This window comes from Furipterus horrens, unplaced genomic scaffold, assembly GCF_987537825.1.
Source record: "Furipterus horrens unplaced genomic scaffold, mFurHor1.1.pri manual_scaffold_4, whole genome shotgun sequence".
Lineage (NCBI taxonomy): Eukaryota > Metazoa > Chordata > Mammalia > Chiroptera > Furipteridae > Furipterus > Furipterus horrens.
This window is the reverse complement of record NW_028327174.1, coordinates 32999697-33014469: the sequence shown is the minus strand read 5'-3', so window position 1 is coordinate 33014469 and position 14773 is coordinate 32999697. Positions and strand designations below refer to the sequence as shown.

The 14773-nt window shown below is 31.6% G+C and overlaps 1 protein-coding gene across 14 annotated transcripts in view; it reads left to right on the top strand.

Moving 5' to 3' along the window:
* Positions 1–14773, top strand: part of C2CD5 (C2 calcium dependent domain containing 5) — an 86058-nt gene that overhangs the window by 38011 nt on the left and 33274 nt on the right. For 13 of the 14 annotated variants that reach the window (XM_090272920.1, XM_090272919.1, XM_090272918.1 and 10 more), the window contains 2 exons: positions 10995–11109; positions 13582–13677. In XM_090272920.1, the coding sequence (XP_090129046.1) occupies positions 10995–11109; positions 13582–13677 (211 nt within the window). Of the gene's footprint in view, positions 1–2329; positions 2396–10994; positions 11110–13581; positions 13678–14773 lie in introns of all 14 variants that reach the window. The other variant, XM_090272924.1, reaches the window with a different exon arrangement.

Here is a 14773-nt window from a genome sequence, read left to right as displayed (position 1 = left end):
CTTTTTATTAGCAATAACTCTATAGATTATTAAAGTTATTTCCTTATTTCTAAAAAGTGTATTCTTTTAAAATGTAATTGTAAACATTATGTAGAGTACCTAAGAACTAAAAAAACAAACCAAACAACTGAAAAAACAACTGTTCGGTTCCTTGGATTCTTTTGTGTAGCTATTTGTTCTCTATAACTGAAAACAAAGAAATAATAGCTCACTTTTTGAAGCCTGGGGCCATAATTATAAAAGAAGAAACACATTAAAGTCCCAATAATTTCAAGCCCTTGGATTAGAAATGGTGTGATGATATTTCTAAATCTGAAAGAAGCATGATAGAATAGTAAGAACTTTTCTTGCGGAATGTGTTCTTGCATCTCTCTGAGGAGACGCCCAATCACTTGCCCAAGTCATTTATTATTTTAATAGCATACCTTAAATCGGAAGTTATATTAATATTCTTATTTGGTACATAAACATATGTATTTTTGAAAATTTTAAATTGTCACTTCCAATAACCTCTTCCTGAGGCTTTTACCACCAGCTGTATAAAGAGTGAAATGCAGGTAATGATTTTGAGGATATATAACATTACTATTGTTTTAAATTAAAAAATATTTATTTGTGCCATATTATTTGATGTCATTTGTACTGAGTTAATTACAGAGAAACAATGGAATTTTTTAGACCAAACAAGATTTCAGAAAAGCAGTACTAGGTAGGAATGTTTATAGAAACTCTAAAACTGAGTGAATACATCTTTTAAGCATCAGTCTTATTTTTCTTCTCTGATTTATTATTTTTTCCCCATTTCTTATTTTTCTGATCAATTTAAGATCTTTTTTTCATGTAGTATTTGTACATTCTATAATAACTAAAGGCAAATTTAGACTGATGCCAGTTTTATGTATTGAGACCTTGAAGACTATGCAAGGTCTGTATCTTTGTGATTAGGAACTTGAATTATTTGGAAAGTGCAAGGAAATTCTGGGTTAAGATCCCTGACATCACTTATGTGACCCAAGGCTACTTCCCAGTGTTTCTCTGCACCACTGACTCAAATATTTTGATAGATGCCACCCACTGGTATAATAACTTCAAAAAATATTTTGAGGAATATATTCAATAATTAGTAATGTCTTTTATTTACTGAAAATATTTTTATTGTTGCTTCCATGTACTCTGAGTAAGCTGCAGAGTCTGGAGAACAAATGAAGGTTACTTACATATGTTTAAGTAGAGAGCTGTATTTAAAATCATATTACTTTATTAAAAAAATTGCTTTGTGGGGTTTATTGTACTTGGCAGTTTATTCTAGCTGTGCGGAAATGTAAGAATCCAGGCCCAGAGAAGAAAATAGGAACCCTTATTAAGAATATATTTTGTATATTGTAATTGCCAGTTTATCTATTCTCTTCCTTTCCTTTCCTTTCAGATTATTTTTTCAAGTCACATATGCAAATTCTTAGCCAATAATGGACTGTTTCCCAAATGATTATGGGCATATACATATAAATGCTTTTAATGGTATATTAGTTATATTTTAATTTTCTTTTATTTTTAGTTAAATAAAAATCAATTGTATATTCTAATAGTTCCAATATTAGTCTGACATAAATAATACATGCTTTTGGTTGCTTAATATATTTATTATGCTTTAAAAAGGAACATTTTCTTAAGATTATTCGTTACTCTTGAGGCCCCTTCAATAATTATTTATGGAAACATTTCAATTTGTTGAAAAAAGTTGAATGTTAAAATAAAGCTTTTGATTAGATCTACTGTATGATGCTGTATTAATTTCATGACACTGCGTTACTCTGCTGAGAGAAACTTAGGGTGGATTGAGATACATGTGCTAATCTTAAAAGTGCTGTACTTGCACTCTCAAATGAACCTTGCAGCTACATTTTTTTTTTTTTTGGACTAGCGAGTATGGGAAATTTGCATTTCATACTGAGTGTAGAAGAGAAAAAATCTTATTTTAAAACCACTACCACCTGCTAATTCTATGGATTATTATTTTGGAGTTATTTCTTTTAGAATTTTCTCCTTTGTTAAGTATTTAGCAAACAGGATCATATAACAAAGGATAGAATGGGGTGGTTTTAAAAATCAAGGTAATTATCCTAAACAATTAAACTTTAGTTAATGTTAGATTATGATAGCATGCTCCTTCTTCTCTTCCTGTTTCTACTTCTTATTAACTCTGCTATCTGTGTCTTTCCAGTTCCTGTCGAGTGGTGTTGTCAATTTTGTTCTTGTTTGTAGTGTGTTTTGTTTTTTCCTACTATTCTGCACCTAAAACTGATCTACTAATTTGCTGTTTTGAACTCAGCCTTTGTCGGAATTATGGGTAACACAAGATCTTACAAACTGCTAGACTGGAATAGTTTCAATTCAGGTATTTTAATGGTCATTCAGTACTACATATGCTGACAAAAATTATGGCAGCTCAGTGAAGTTTTTAGAAATGTTCTAGATTAAATAGGTTTAATGTCAATTCAGTTATATAGATATATTCTTTAATACATATATTCTAACTTTTAGTTTCCACGGAAATGCAAATAAAAATATGTGTTAACTAAAATGAATTAATCAAAACCATAGAAATACCATAAATTATGAATGACTTTTGTTAGGTGATCAACTTTCAGAATGACGATTTTAAATTATGTTATGTTTTGGATAGTTTTTTCTTATCAGATAAATGACAGAAGCCTCAGTGTTATGATTAAGGAAATATTGTTAAATATAAGTATTAAATGACTAGCTTGATAATCTTAAAGTATATTTAAACTTTAATTTAGATTTTAATATAATGTATTTAGTGTTCTATAAATACTATAAAAAATATAACTATTAGGATTTTTATTTATAATTCTAAAAGTGTTCCAAATTTGGTAATAACGGATTTTGGGAGATTAGCAGCTTTCATAAGCTTTTTTCATTCTCCTTCTATGAAAGTATAAATTTTGTTGTTAAGTATTTTTACATACAGATATTGTCTGTAGCTTTTAAAGAAAGTAAACTAAGATAACTTTACAGCTGATGATGTGGTTTAGAGTCAAAGCCGGTTAATTTTTCTTTTTGATAAAAGCATATTCTGTTAATAATACAGATATCTTAATTTTGGTGTCACTTATGTTAGAGTTCAACAATAGAATCATCTTGATTTAGTATCAGAAGCTGTTATTTGGCCTAAATAATCTTTTTGGTTGTGTCAGAAAAATGTATCTATTTATAGAAAAACAAAAACAAATACCAACAGGCTCAGCATTTTAGATAATATCCCATAATCTTTTCAATATTATAAACTGTTTTTGTTCTTAGGAGTCCAGGATGTAAGTTCTGATGTAAGTAATGCATGTTTGACTATGAAGTAACTCATGTTCATCATGAAGATTTACCTAAATTCAGTCTAGTAAACAATGGTCAGGTCCAACCTTTGCAGTTTAGACTGACATTAATTGGTAAATCTTTAGGGAAATTACCTTCTGTTGGCTATCCAAGATTTTACCAGCATGTGCTCACATTGATTAGAATTTAAGTAACCACTTTTAATGTAATGCTATATACTTAGTTTTTAGTAAGGAATTAAAAATACCCTGCTGGATTGATTTAATATATAAGGACATATTTTTTAAACATTAGGCAGATTAGTAGGAAAAGAAAAGGCTTATACGTATAAGAAAAGAACATTGAGATCAGATTAATCATTAATAATTTAAAGAGCTGAACCCTTGTCAGGGCAAAGATGTTTAGGGTGAGATGTATGTGTTAGATGATAGAATGGTCATGGAAAGTGGAAAAGGCTCAAGATAAATCTCATAGACATAATAAAGACTTTGTCCCACGTCAGCAGAATTACAGAATTTGGCTAGGGGAGACATGGTTGAGGAAGCAGTATATCTTGCCATCATTTAAAATAAAGTCAGGTCGCAAGTGTATGAAAGAATAAAGATGGATGTAAGTTATAGAATATTAAAAGAACATAAAAGATGACTGTCAGTTTAATTTTCTCTTAGTTATATGCTTTTGATTCAAGCATTGGGGTCATTATGGTAACAGTTGGTACATATTCAGATGTCAGGCTGATTTTAATATTAGTTAAGGAAAAATAACTTTTTAGTTCTGAAAAAAAGTGATATATTTGGTAAATATATTAAATTGTTTGTATTCTTCTCTGTAATTAGGGAATACTGCTGTCATGTATTCACAGAGAATCAAGAATTGACCATGTCAGTGAGAAAACTAATTATTGATATAGTTTCTATTAATGTTAACAATTGTTCATCCATACTGTATTTTCTGGATTCTCTGATACTATGTATTATATGATGTATCATCAATTTAATAATAGGCTTCCAAGAGAAAAGAGAAACACTACCATCTCAAATATATTTATTAATTATTAGGCATTCTTTTTTCACAAACATTAAAATGTAGAAAGATATAGGAAAACATTTTATATTATACAATAATATTTCATGAAATATGATATATCATGCAAGCATTTATTAAAATTTATTTTGTGCCATGCAATTTGTTAGATAATAGATGTGCAAAGATGCCAGGGCTCAGAAAATATGTAAGTTTACTGTGTGGTCTGGTGTGATACAAGATAGTGTTCAAGAGGATAGCATGATTAACTGTGGCAAGGAAGCTTATAGAGGTGGTAATTCTTGAGTTCAGTTTTTGAAGGATATATAGGAGAGTCATGTACATTTATGTTTTAGACAGTGTATTTGGAGACAGGTTAATGTACATTTTTTTTAATGTAGATCTGAAACTTCTGGCATTGCGAAATAATATCCTAGCTAGTATTCATCTGAGGATGTTACTTACTTCATACTTAATTTTTTTGCCATTGAGTACAAAATGTCTGTTAGTTTAACTTTTATTTTCTGTTCTCTTTTCTCCTGCTTTGCTATCTTTGTGTTAACTACAGTGATAGAAAATATTTTTATAGAGCAAGAAAAAGGAAACTAAATGAGAATTTATTTAAAAATCATTACTTTTTCTTATCTTGCGTTTTATGTTTCTGGCCTGCTAACAGACTTTTGAGAAGGACAAGATGAACCTTACTGCTAGGAAGGAAGATGCAGCATTTGCAAATCTTATGTGTGACATGCCAGGAACAGGGGTTCCATAGGAGTAAGAGGAGCCAATGGGCACATTTGTGTTAGTTAATAGACTATAGGATGGGAAGGAATTTAAAGGCAGCAAGACTAGAGACAGGGAAAGCAGTTAGCAGACTACAGTAGTTCTGGCCAGATAAGTGACCTAGGATTTGGTGGTGGTGGGAGAGCTGAAGTTTATGGAACACTTCTGCATGCCAGGTACTCTTCCTCATTTAATCCTCAAAGCACAACCCTGAGGTAGGCAGTATTCCTGTTTTGTAGATGAGCAAAGGTAAAATACCTTTTTCCAAGGTAAAATACAAAGTAGCAGAACCACAATTGAACCTTACTTCTCTGGCATTGGCGTTTACACTTAACTGTAAATTTCTGAAATATTTAGGATGTAAAATCAGCAAGATTTAATAATAGAATGTGGCAAGTGCAACCGGATGTTAGCAACTTTCAGCTGAGAGTGAAAGATAGATCACGATTATCCTACACTTAAGTCTTTTTGAAAGTTGAGTTTTAAAAAACACTTTGAGTAAATTTTAAGTCCTAGTTTGTTGTTTCTCAAATGGCTATGATCTCTTTTCTTTCTTTCTTCTGAGTTTGCCACTAAAAGTATTTCTGAGTAGCTCACACAAATAATTAGTAATAGTGCTTGTGTAGTTGAGGAAAATTTGTTCTTTCTTTGTGTAGAATGAAAGTCAGCTTAGGTATATTTTTTAGGAAGTGACAGAGGAGATAGAAACTAATATGTCATGTTGTTTGAAAAGTATTGTGAATCAGGTGGTGTTTAAGGAGATATTTATAGAATATGCATATCAGTCTGATCATCGTAAACTTTTTTTAAAACATAATTTTAAATAAAAGCCTTTTATCCAGTGGATATTCATGGAGGACTTGCCATGTCTTAAGCAGTGTTGGAGACTGGGAATGCCATTCTTCAGTGAGGCAGATATCCCGTTTACACACCTAGTCTAGGCTACTTTTTATACTGTTTTCCTTTCTGTGTGTGTGTGTGTGTGTGTGTGTGTGTGTGTGTGTGTGTGTGTGTGTGTGTGTTAGTTAAATGGAGATAGGCTTTCTTGGAACTTGAATTCTGATGATCTCAGCAGTTATTCTTTTTACTACACCCAAGAGGTACACATGAGCAGATGTGCAAACTAAGTCTACAGTAGTTAAGCAGCTTTTAGTTTTTAGCATAAAATACGGTTTTTAGGAAGTAGCTAGATACATACAGGTGAGGCAAAACTAGGTTTACAGTTGTCCCTGTGGAAAATAATATAATAATTAATAAATAATAATACAAGATAAATGCGGTGTTTCGTATACTCACAACTGTAAGTGTACTTTTGCTCCACACTGTAGAATTCAAGAAGGCATAAAGCATGTGTGCTATGTGAAATTTTATTCATATATAAAGTAACATGAATGTATATATGATTTTCTCTGTATATATAATTTAACTTGATATTATTATCCATTTTTTTACTATCTATAAAAAATCAGATATATAATCTCCTTGTGAAATTTCACTCTTCATATGTATATAATGCAACTGGATATTCATTCCATTATTATAATGTAATATGTAAACATAATATACAGTTTTCTCTTTCTATATGTACTGTAACTGGTCTCTATATATGAAGGTTTAATTTCTATTGAGGAGAAGATTACACATCTGACTTTTTTATAAGTAGTGAAGAACTCCAGTTTGGTCCAACATGGATTATATCCCAGCTACCTCCTAACAGCCCAAATTACTAACTTGATGTTTGTTTTGAATTTGCGTATCACTTCCTCTCTAATGAGCCTCTTCTTCCTGGTCTGGTACTGAATCCCCCACCCAGTTTGAGATTGTGTATTCCCTTGAATCTGAACTCTTTACTTTCTGTTTCATTAGGAGAAATTTATCTTCTTCAAAGATTGTTTTGGGTTAGACTATTTCAGTTATTTGAGAATGTTGCATATTATGCTGTCCATTAACAAGAAAGAATATAATTGTATTACAGACCTTTATTTGATCTTACTTAACAGTTTATCTCCTTGTTTGTTTAAAAATTAAATTGAATAACTGTCCATTTCCTTTATTCTTTCAACCAGATGAAAAGATTCTTAAGGGCAGTGTGAAAATAGAACTAAATTTAACTCTTCAGATAGCCAGTGGTTCTTAGCTGCAAGTATGTGATTGCCTAAAATCCCAAAGGGACTGAGTTTTACAAAGGTGTGTTGCGTTGAGTTTACTTTTTTCCTTTCTGAGATATAGGCTATTACTGTTATTTGAGGGATCTTTATCAGTTTTATCTGCACTTCAAAAACAAGATAAAATGTTAAAAAGATGGCAAGATATCAAGCTATGGCTATGCTCTAGAAAATTAATAGCAGCAAAACAAACTAGTTATGATGGGAACCCAAGTGTACAAACCTTACTTTTTTTAAAAGAGGTATCAGTGAGGTACTAATCTAGAGCTGGTTCATGCCTACCGTTAAAAGGATATATTAAAAGATTTGTGATATTATCTATGAAGTTCTGACTCATAGAAGAAAAACATAAAATAGTATGAAGTATAATTTGTATACTAAATTTGTATAATAAATAAATTTCATTATTTCCTAAAATGATATCTTTATAAATAATTCCATAGATTATTGGGAGAGCATGGTTTTTAAAGGAAGGTATGTTTTGCTTAATATCTTTAAAATGTTACCAATTGTGACCCTCACATCTCAGCTGTATATCCTCTACATGACTAAATTGTATTCAGTTTTATGTATGGCATGTATACCTGCCATATATTTTAAGCCAGATTCTTTGTTTTACCTTTTATATAAGTATGGTAGTTCCTCAATTTTGACTTACGTAGGATGAATGAAACAATTCAAATTCACTAGTTGCCTCGAAGAATGTAGTTAGCAGTTTTTAAGCTTTCAAAATTTCATTGTAGGGGTTAAATACTATGATTTTTTTGAATTTTCAGTTGTAATAAATTAGACTGAATCATAATTAGTACTCCAGTATTCTCTGGCTCATCTCTGGTATAAGTATGAAGTTGAAGATAAATTTATTTTTTCTTTAATATTAAATAAATTGATTAATCTTAATTTTGTTTTAATTAAACAACCCCTAAATTTAACAATCAAAAAATTCATCCTTTGGCTTTTTGCTTACAGTTGTAGATAATTATTGGTAATTCAATTACTAGTTTGTGATTAAGTGCTCCCTACTGTATGCTTGCCTTGCTTTCACCTAGGATCCAGGGCCATTACTTTCTGTAACCATTTCAGTGAGCTGCCATAGTTTTCAGTCTGTACTGTCACCTGATCCAAGCATGCGCCAAAATATCCACTGTTTCTGGCTCCTGTCTGCTGAATCTGCTTTGCAAAACCCTTCGTTTTCTGAGCTTTTGCTTTAGCCAAAAATCAAATTTAAGACATTCTTTGGAGTGTGGACATATGCCATTTGCTTTCTTAGCTCCCATGTTATGTAACTTGTTAGCGTGTATTAAACTTGTAATAATTACAACAATGGCATCCTCATGTGCAACTGTGTGGCTCGTGTGTCAAAATAAAAGCTGCTTGTGAACTTGTCAGAAGAATATGAATGCTCCACTTGTGCTGCATTCAGCTTTTTTTTTTTAATCAGCCACTTATTTTTTCATAGTGTTTTGCTTAATTATCTGATTATTTCTGTGTGTTATACCAAGGTAAGTTTGATGTAAATAAACTTTGTATTCTATGTGATTACATGTATCTCATAGTAATTATTATTACATATTTTTCCATTTAGACATGCTGGCCATTTCTAAATAAATATATCTGGAACTTAAACTAATTGGCTTCCTCTTTTTTATTAATTTAATAAATAATGTTATGGCTTACTTCTTGTAAAATTCACTCTTAAAACAGAAAAGCTACCATGTGTTACTTGTGGCACAGATGTAGACACACCTAATGTGAGAATATTTTTATAAGAATATAGTATGTAATTATTTGTTTTATCAGATAATAGTTTAAACTTGGAGAAAGATTTAAAACTAACAGGACCTGCTAGTGTATTTAAGAAAAGTTAAGACTTTATTTTATACAGTTTTTCAGAAAAATAATTATTTTCTAAATAGAAATGTTTTTATTATTTATTATATCTATTTTCAAAGATTACATAATTTGAAATATTGAACAACTTCTTGAGTTTTTAAGTTTGTCTTATGATATAAGAATTCCCTGATAGGAAAGAATGATGTTAAATACATGTCCAAATTGGTCTGGAAACATATATGTCTTAAAAGAAAAAGAGGGAGTGGATTTGTGCTGTTCATGTCTGCATTTCAGTTAGAAATATGAAGACATTCTTTAACATAATATTGTATGTGCAAAATAGGACCGCCAATTTTCTCACACATTTTTACAGTTATCAATATCGATTGCTAACACCATATTGTAGTCCTTTCTATTTCTCTTCTTTATTTTGTCTCACACTTTGATCTTTTTCTCAGTTTCCTGGAGTCTGCATTTTTTCTTTTCTTCTAAAAGAAAGTTTTAGGGTAGCTCTGTCTTGGATCCAAAATTTTAATTCAAGAACTGGCTGGCATCATTCGTAGTTCTGGCCTGTATCTCTTCATTTCTCCCTTTTGCTGATCTCCTTCCTCCCCGTGGAGGAAACAAAATTACATCATAGGAATGTGAGCCATAGTAAGCCCTTTAATCTTTCTTTACTTTGCTGTCTTCAGTATTTCACTAGTGAGTATAATTCTACTTATTCTTCTTCTTTTGCAATCATATTTTGGAAATGGATATTAATGAAATTCAGAAAAGAAAGCATGGGGGTTGTTTTATTTTCACTTTATATAGTGTCTTATATGTAGAAAATCTGCAATAAGAATTTAGCATCCTATTAGAGTTGTTTTTTTTCTATCTCAGATTGTTCCCAAATGGAATTGTCCACAAAAGGAAACAGATTAGGATATACTGATTATAGACTGTATCTATTTTTAACATCTAATACATAAAAAGTTACTATAATTTGCAGCTGCCATTTACCAGTAGTTTGCAGCTAAGTGCAAGTGATTAGGAAGCATGTGTGACAGGTGCTCCATTTATAGTGCTCCACCACAATGCAATAGTGCATTCCTCTATGGGAATAAGTTGTAATTCTGTGATTCTAAAACATTTTCTTAATTACATAGCCATTCATGTAATTACAGTATTCTATCTGAAATTTGTCCCTCTATATATTAACCAAATTACTTGTATTAATGTTTTAAATGTATTTGTTTTCTTTCCTTTTAATTGGCTAATTCCTTTATACCTTGTCATTTGCTTTAGTACCCACATCTCTTTAGAAGAATAGCTACAGATGGCTTTCTTTCTTTCTTTTTTTCTTTCTTTTTGTTTTTAACACCAACAAGTCTTTGCCTTGGAAAGAACCTAGAATATAGTGTGTTATAAAAAAATAGTTACCAGAAAGTGAAATCTGAATTTAAATTAATTTTATGGATACGATGCCATAACGTGTTCTTTCACTGAGATGAGATGAAGGATATCCTCTCAGTTTAAGATTAGAATCTGGAAAGTCTGGGTCTATGTTTTGATTTATGTCTAATAAAATACATCTCTATAGATGTCCCTTAAAGTAATAAAGCAAATAGCACTAGGTGGTTTATTTTCTAGCAATCAAGTTTAAAATGTTAAACTTTTTGAAAAGTATCATTAAGTTAAAATGTTAAGCTTTTCAGAAGTAGTATCTTAAAGATGTGAAGTGTTAAAGTATGTTGTAGAACAGTACCTTTTTGCATTCCAGAATATGTTTTAAGCATTTTTTGTTCATATAGACACTGTGCTATTGAGTAGTAAACTGATTTAAAATTTATTTTTCAGATGAACCAGAAACTCGAGATGCGTGGTGGGCAGAAATCAGACAAGAAATAAAATCACATGCTAAAGCATTAGGCTGTCATGCTGTAGTGGGCTACAGTGAATCAACTAGCATCTGGTAATGATAACAACAACTTGCTTTTCTAGATGCTGTACTATACAGATTGTCATCTGAAAGAGGAAAACTTATGTAAATACAGAGAGAATTAGTCGTGTGATCCAGGATCATAGGCTTTGGACAATACCAGACTAAGGTTCATAAGCCATTTTGCGACTGAATTGCTATGAACTTTGGAAGTTACTCTACTCCTCTGAGCCCTAACTTGTGCATTGAATGAGAGTATAATCCTGGCACATAGCAAGTAATAACTCTAGACTCCAGTTTGTGATTCTGCTAACTTCTTCCTCGGGGATCTTTGAAACCCTTGAGTTATTGTAAATGAACTGCCTTGTGTTTTTAAAGCGCATCTCTAAACTCTTTCTGCCTTCATCCTACTAACTGTTACTTAACTTTCTCCTGCCAGCAACTCATCCTTCCTAACTCTGCCAAGTAATGAAGGGACTTCCATGCTCTTAGTTCTCAGAACCTTTTTTCCCCATCTTCCATTAGAACAACCTCTTCTCTGAAGTCCATGCCATTCCACAGTTCAGACTTTTATGCCTCTAAAACGTTCTCCCGCCTTTTCTAATTCCGTTTCTGCCATTTCCTCCAGGTAAATGGTGAGTATTTCCCTTCTGTCGCCCTGGCATTGCACTTTTTCATTCCTAAGTCTTCTATCTCCCCCTGACTTTCAGCCATACTTTGGACCTCATTATCCCTCAAAACAGTTGCCTCTTAAAATTTTGAAACTGTAAGATTTCATTCATGAATCAAACTTAGTGTTTTTCTCATACAATTTGCTTGTGTACACCTGGTTTTTATCTAAATCAAGCATTTTCCTAGTTCCTTACTCAGGTTCTGACTTTACTGTCTGCCATCCTTGAGTCATACTGTCAGCTCCTTTAGAAGTTTATAATCGATATCATCTAGAAACTGTTTGACCTTCTGCTATCTTATTTTCCACCTTCTGTTCTCAGATAATAATTGCTGCCAGCTATTACATGGCTACTTCTGTTGCACTTATGGTAATCATTATTGTTAGAAAAAAGTGATTAGACTATAGTAAATGTGGACATTACAGAACCATCTCTATTTCATCCTTACCTTTGCAGTCCATGCATTATCCTCTTGATCTGTTCAATTTCCATTGTAGTTGTTCTACTCTTGTTAACCTACTAACTTTATTGTGCTTATCCTGTCTTACTGTCCAATATATAGCCTTGTCTCATTTGTGGATTTAGTGTCACACACTGTCAAGTCCTAGGGATATGGTTTTAAAAGACATAGTTCTTGCCATAAGATTCATATTCTACCAGAGAATTATGATGAGTATACATTTTATGATGGAGATATCCCAAGATGCTTTGGGATCCCAGGGGGTTAGAGATTTAGAGGTAGGATTGAAAGAAAGTGATAATGAAGTAACTGAAGCTTGAATTGAATCTTGGGGGATGAGTATGAATTATATAAATAAAGAGAAGAGGCATAGGGAGAGTGCTCAAAGTTAAAAGAATAGCTTGTAGATTCAGTGTGGCTGGAGTTAGGTTACAGGTGCAAGATCTATAGACATGAGACCAATTAATTTACTTAGAAGTTTGAATTTATCTGACACAAACTCCTTTTTTCCTCTAGACCTCAAAAAATCTGTGTATTAAATCCCATCTTTACTAATTCTGTTCTAACCCATCTAACCTACTATTTTGGACTAAACTCCTTGAAATGCACTTCTGCTCTTGTAGCTCCTTGACTCAGTGCCTTCTAGTGACTCCATGTTATTTCTTCTGACCTTCTCAGTACCACTTAAACTTTTTAACCTGTTCTCTACTCAAGTGACCATTTCCTTCATGTCCTCTTGAGCTTCCAGCCTTTTGTCCCTAGGCTGCTATTTTTCTCATTTGCTTTGGGATCCCATTCAATAATTGGCTTTCAAATCGCGTAATATGTAGTAAAGACTTTCAAAGAATTCTTTTGAATATCAATTTTTTACATATATATAAAATGATAGAGTTTAAGCTCTATATAGTACATTTTAGATATTTGTTTTGGATAGCTTTTTATTATTTCTGTTAAGCTATAGCAATATAGATATTTGCATAGTTTGCTATTAGAATAATTTAAATAAAATTTAATATGCATTTAGAGAGGATTTCAGTATATTTTAATGAATTATGACCTGATTCAACAATATAGTTTTCTACTATTATTTTGAAACATTCCAGTCTTTCTCAGCTTTATCATAATTTAAAGGAATCTATTGTCATTAATATTGTACTTTATCTTTTACAATTTTTAAGTAATAAAGAATTCTTGCCCTCTCCATTTTAATAACATTACCTTCTATTTTCTCTCCTAGGTTTAGGAGGTAATCTTGTGATATATTAATATTTAGTAGAGTCAAAACTGAATTTAAATTTTTACCCTTGTAATTATTTTCCAAACTTGGCCTGAAAATGTTAACTTGATTGTTTGTTTGTTTGTTTTCTCTTATAGTGAAGAGGTCTGTATTTTATCTGCATCTGGCACAGCAGCTGTACTGAACCCTAGATTTCTGCAGGATGGCACCGTGGAGAGCTGTTTGGAACAGAGGTTGTCATGGCAGCCCGGCTTATTTTCCACAAGGGCAGAGAAGGGAGAGGTTGACTTTTTTTCTCAGAGCTGGGATAGGTCGTCTCTCTGAGGGTGGGTTACAGTGGTACAGTATAGAAATCAGAGCCAGGCACTCGCTGAATTTTACTTAACTCACAGTAACAGAGAAGTATTGGGATCTGCACTCTATGACACATTATAATTTCTAGTATCTTGATAAGTGGCATGTATGACTACTAATTTAAGAATTTCAAGGAGACATTTTTTTGTTACATTATAGAAATATTTTCTTTTATGTGATTTTTTCTTTCTTTTATTCTTTAAATTAAATATTATTGTATTTTTTTCATTACCATTTATGTCTTACCTTCAAAGCAGAAAAAGGTCATGAAACAATTTTCATAAAGAAAATTCTTTTATAAAACAATTGATACACTATCTTGTACCACAGTTATATATAAAGTTTCATGGAAAGTGAAGTATGACTTTAATATATGTGAAAGAGAGAGAGAAAGCATTAGGTAGAATGAGATTATTTTCTGGTTTATTTGATTATCGGTTCCTTAATCTGTTAGTGTCCATAAATGTCAAATATGCTTTCTGTAAACAGATGAAATTATCAAATATATATGCAAGAAAACTGTTAGTTTGGTAGCAGAGTCTACTTGGATAATATAAATTTTAATTAGCCTTTACCCTATAGTATACATATTTGCTTTTCAAAATTTTTTTTCAGTATTAATATACAGGATGGGGCAAAAGTAGGTTTCCAGTTATGAGTACATGGAACAGTTTTTTTTTAATGTTAAATCTATTGAGGTGACATTGATTAATAGGGTCACATAGGTTTCAAGTGTACATTTCTATGATATATGATCTGTGTGACCATCAGATATATGCAGAGGTGTTCACCACAAAGCTAGTAGGAAAATGCAAATCCGTTTACTTTTATATTATTATTTATTAATTATTATATTATTTTACATATGAACAACTCTAAACCTGCTTTTGCCCCATCTTATATTACTATACATTAAGGAAGAAAGCAAAAAAAATAAAAATTCCTGTATGTGATCAAATTTAGTACAAATTTTCA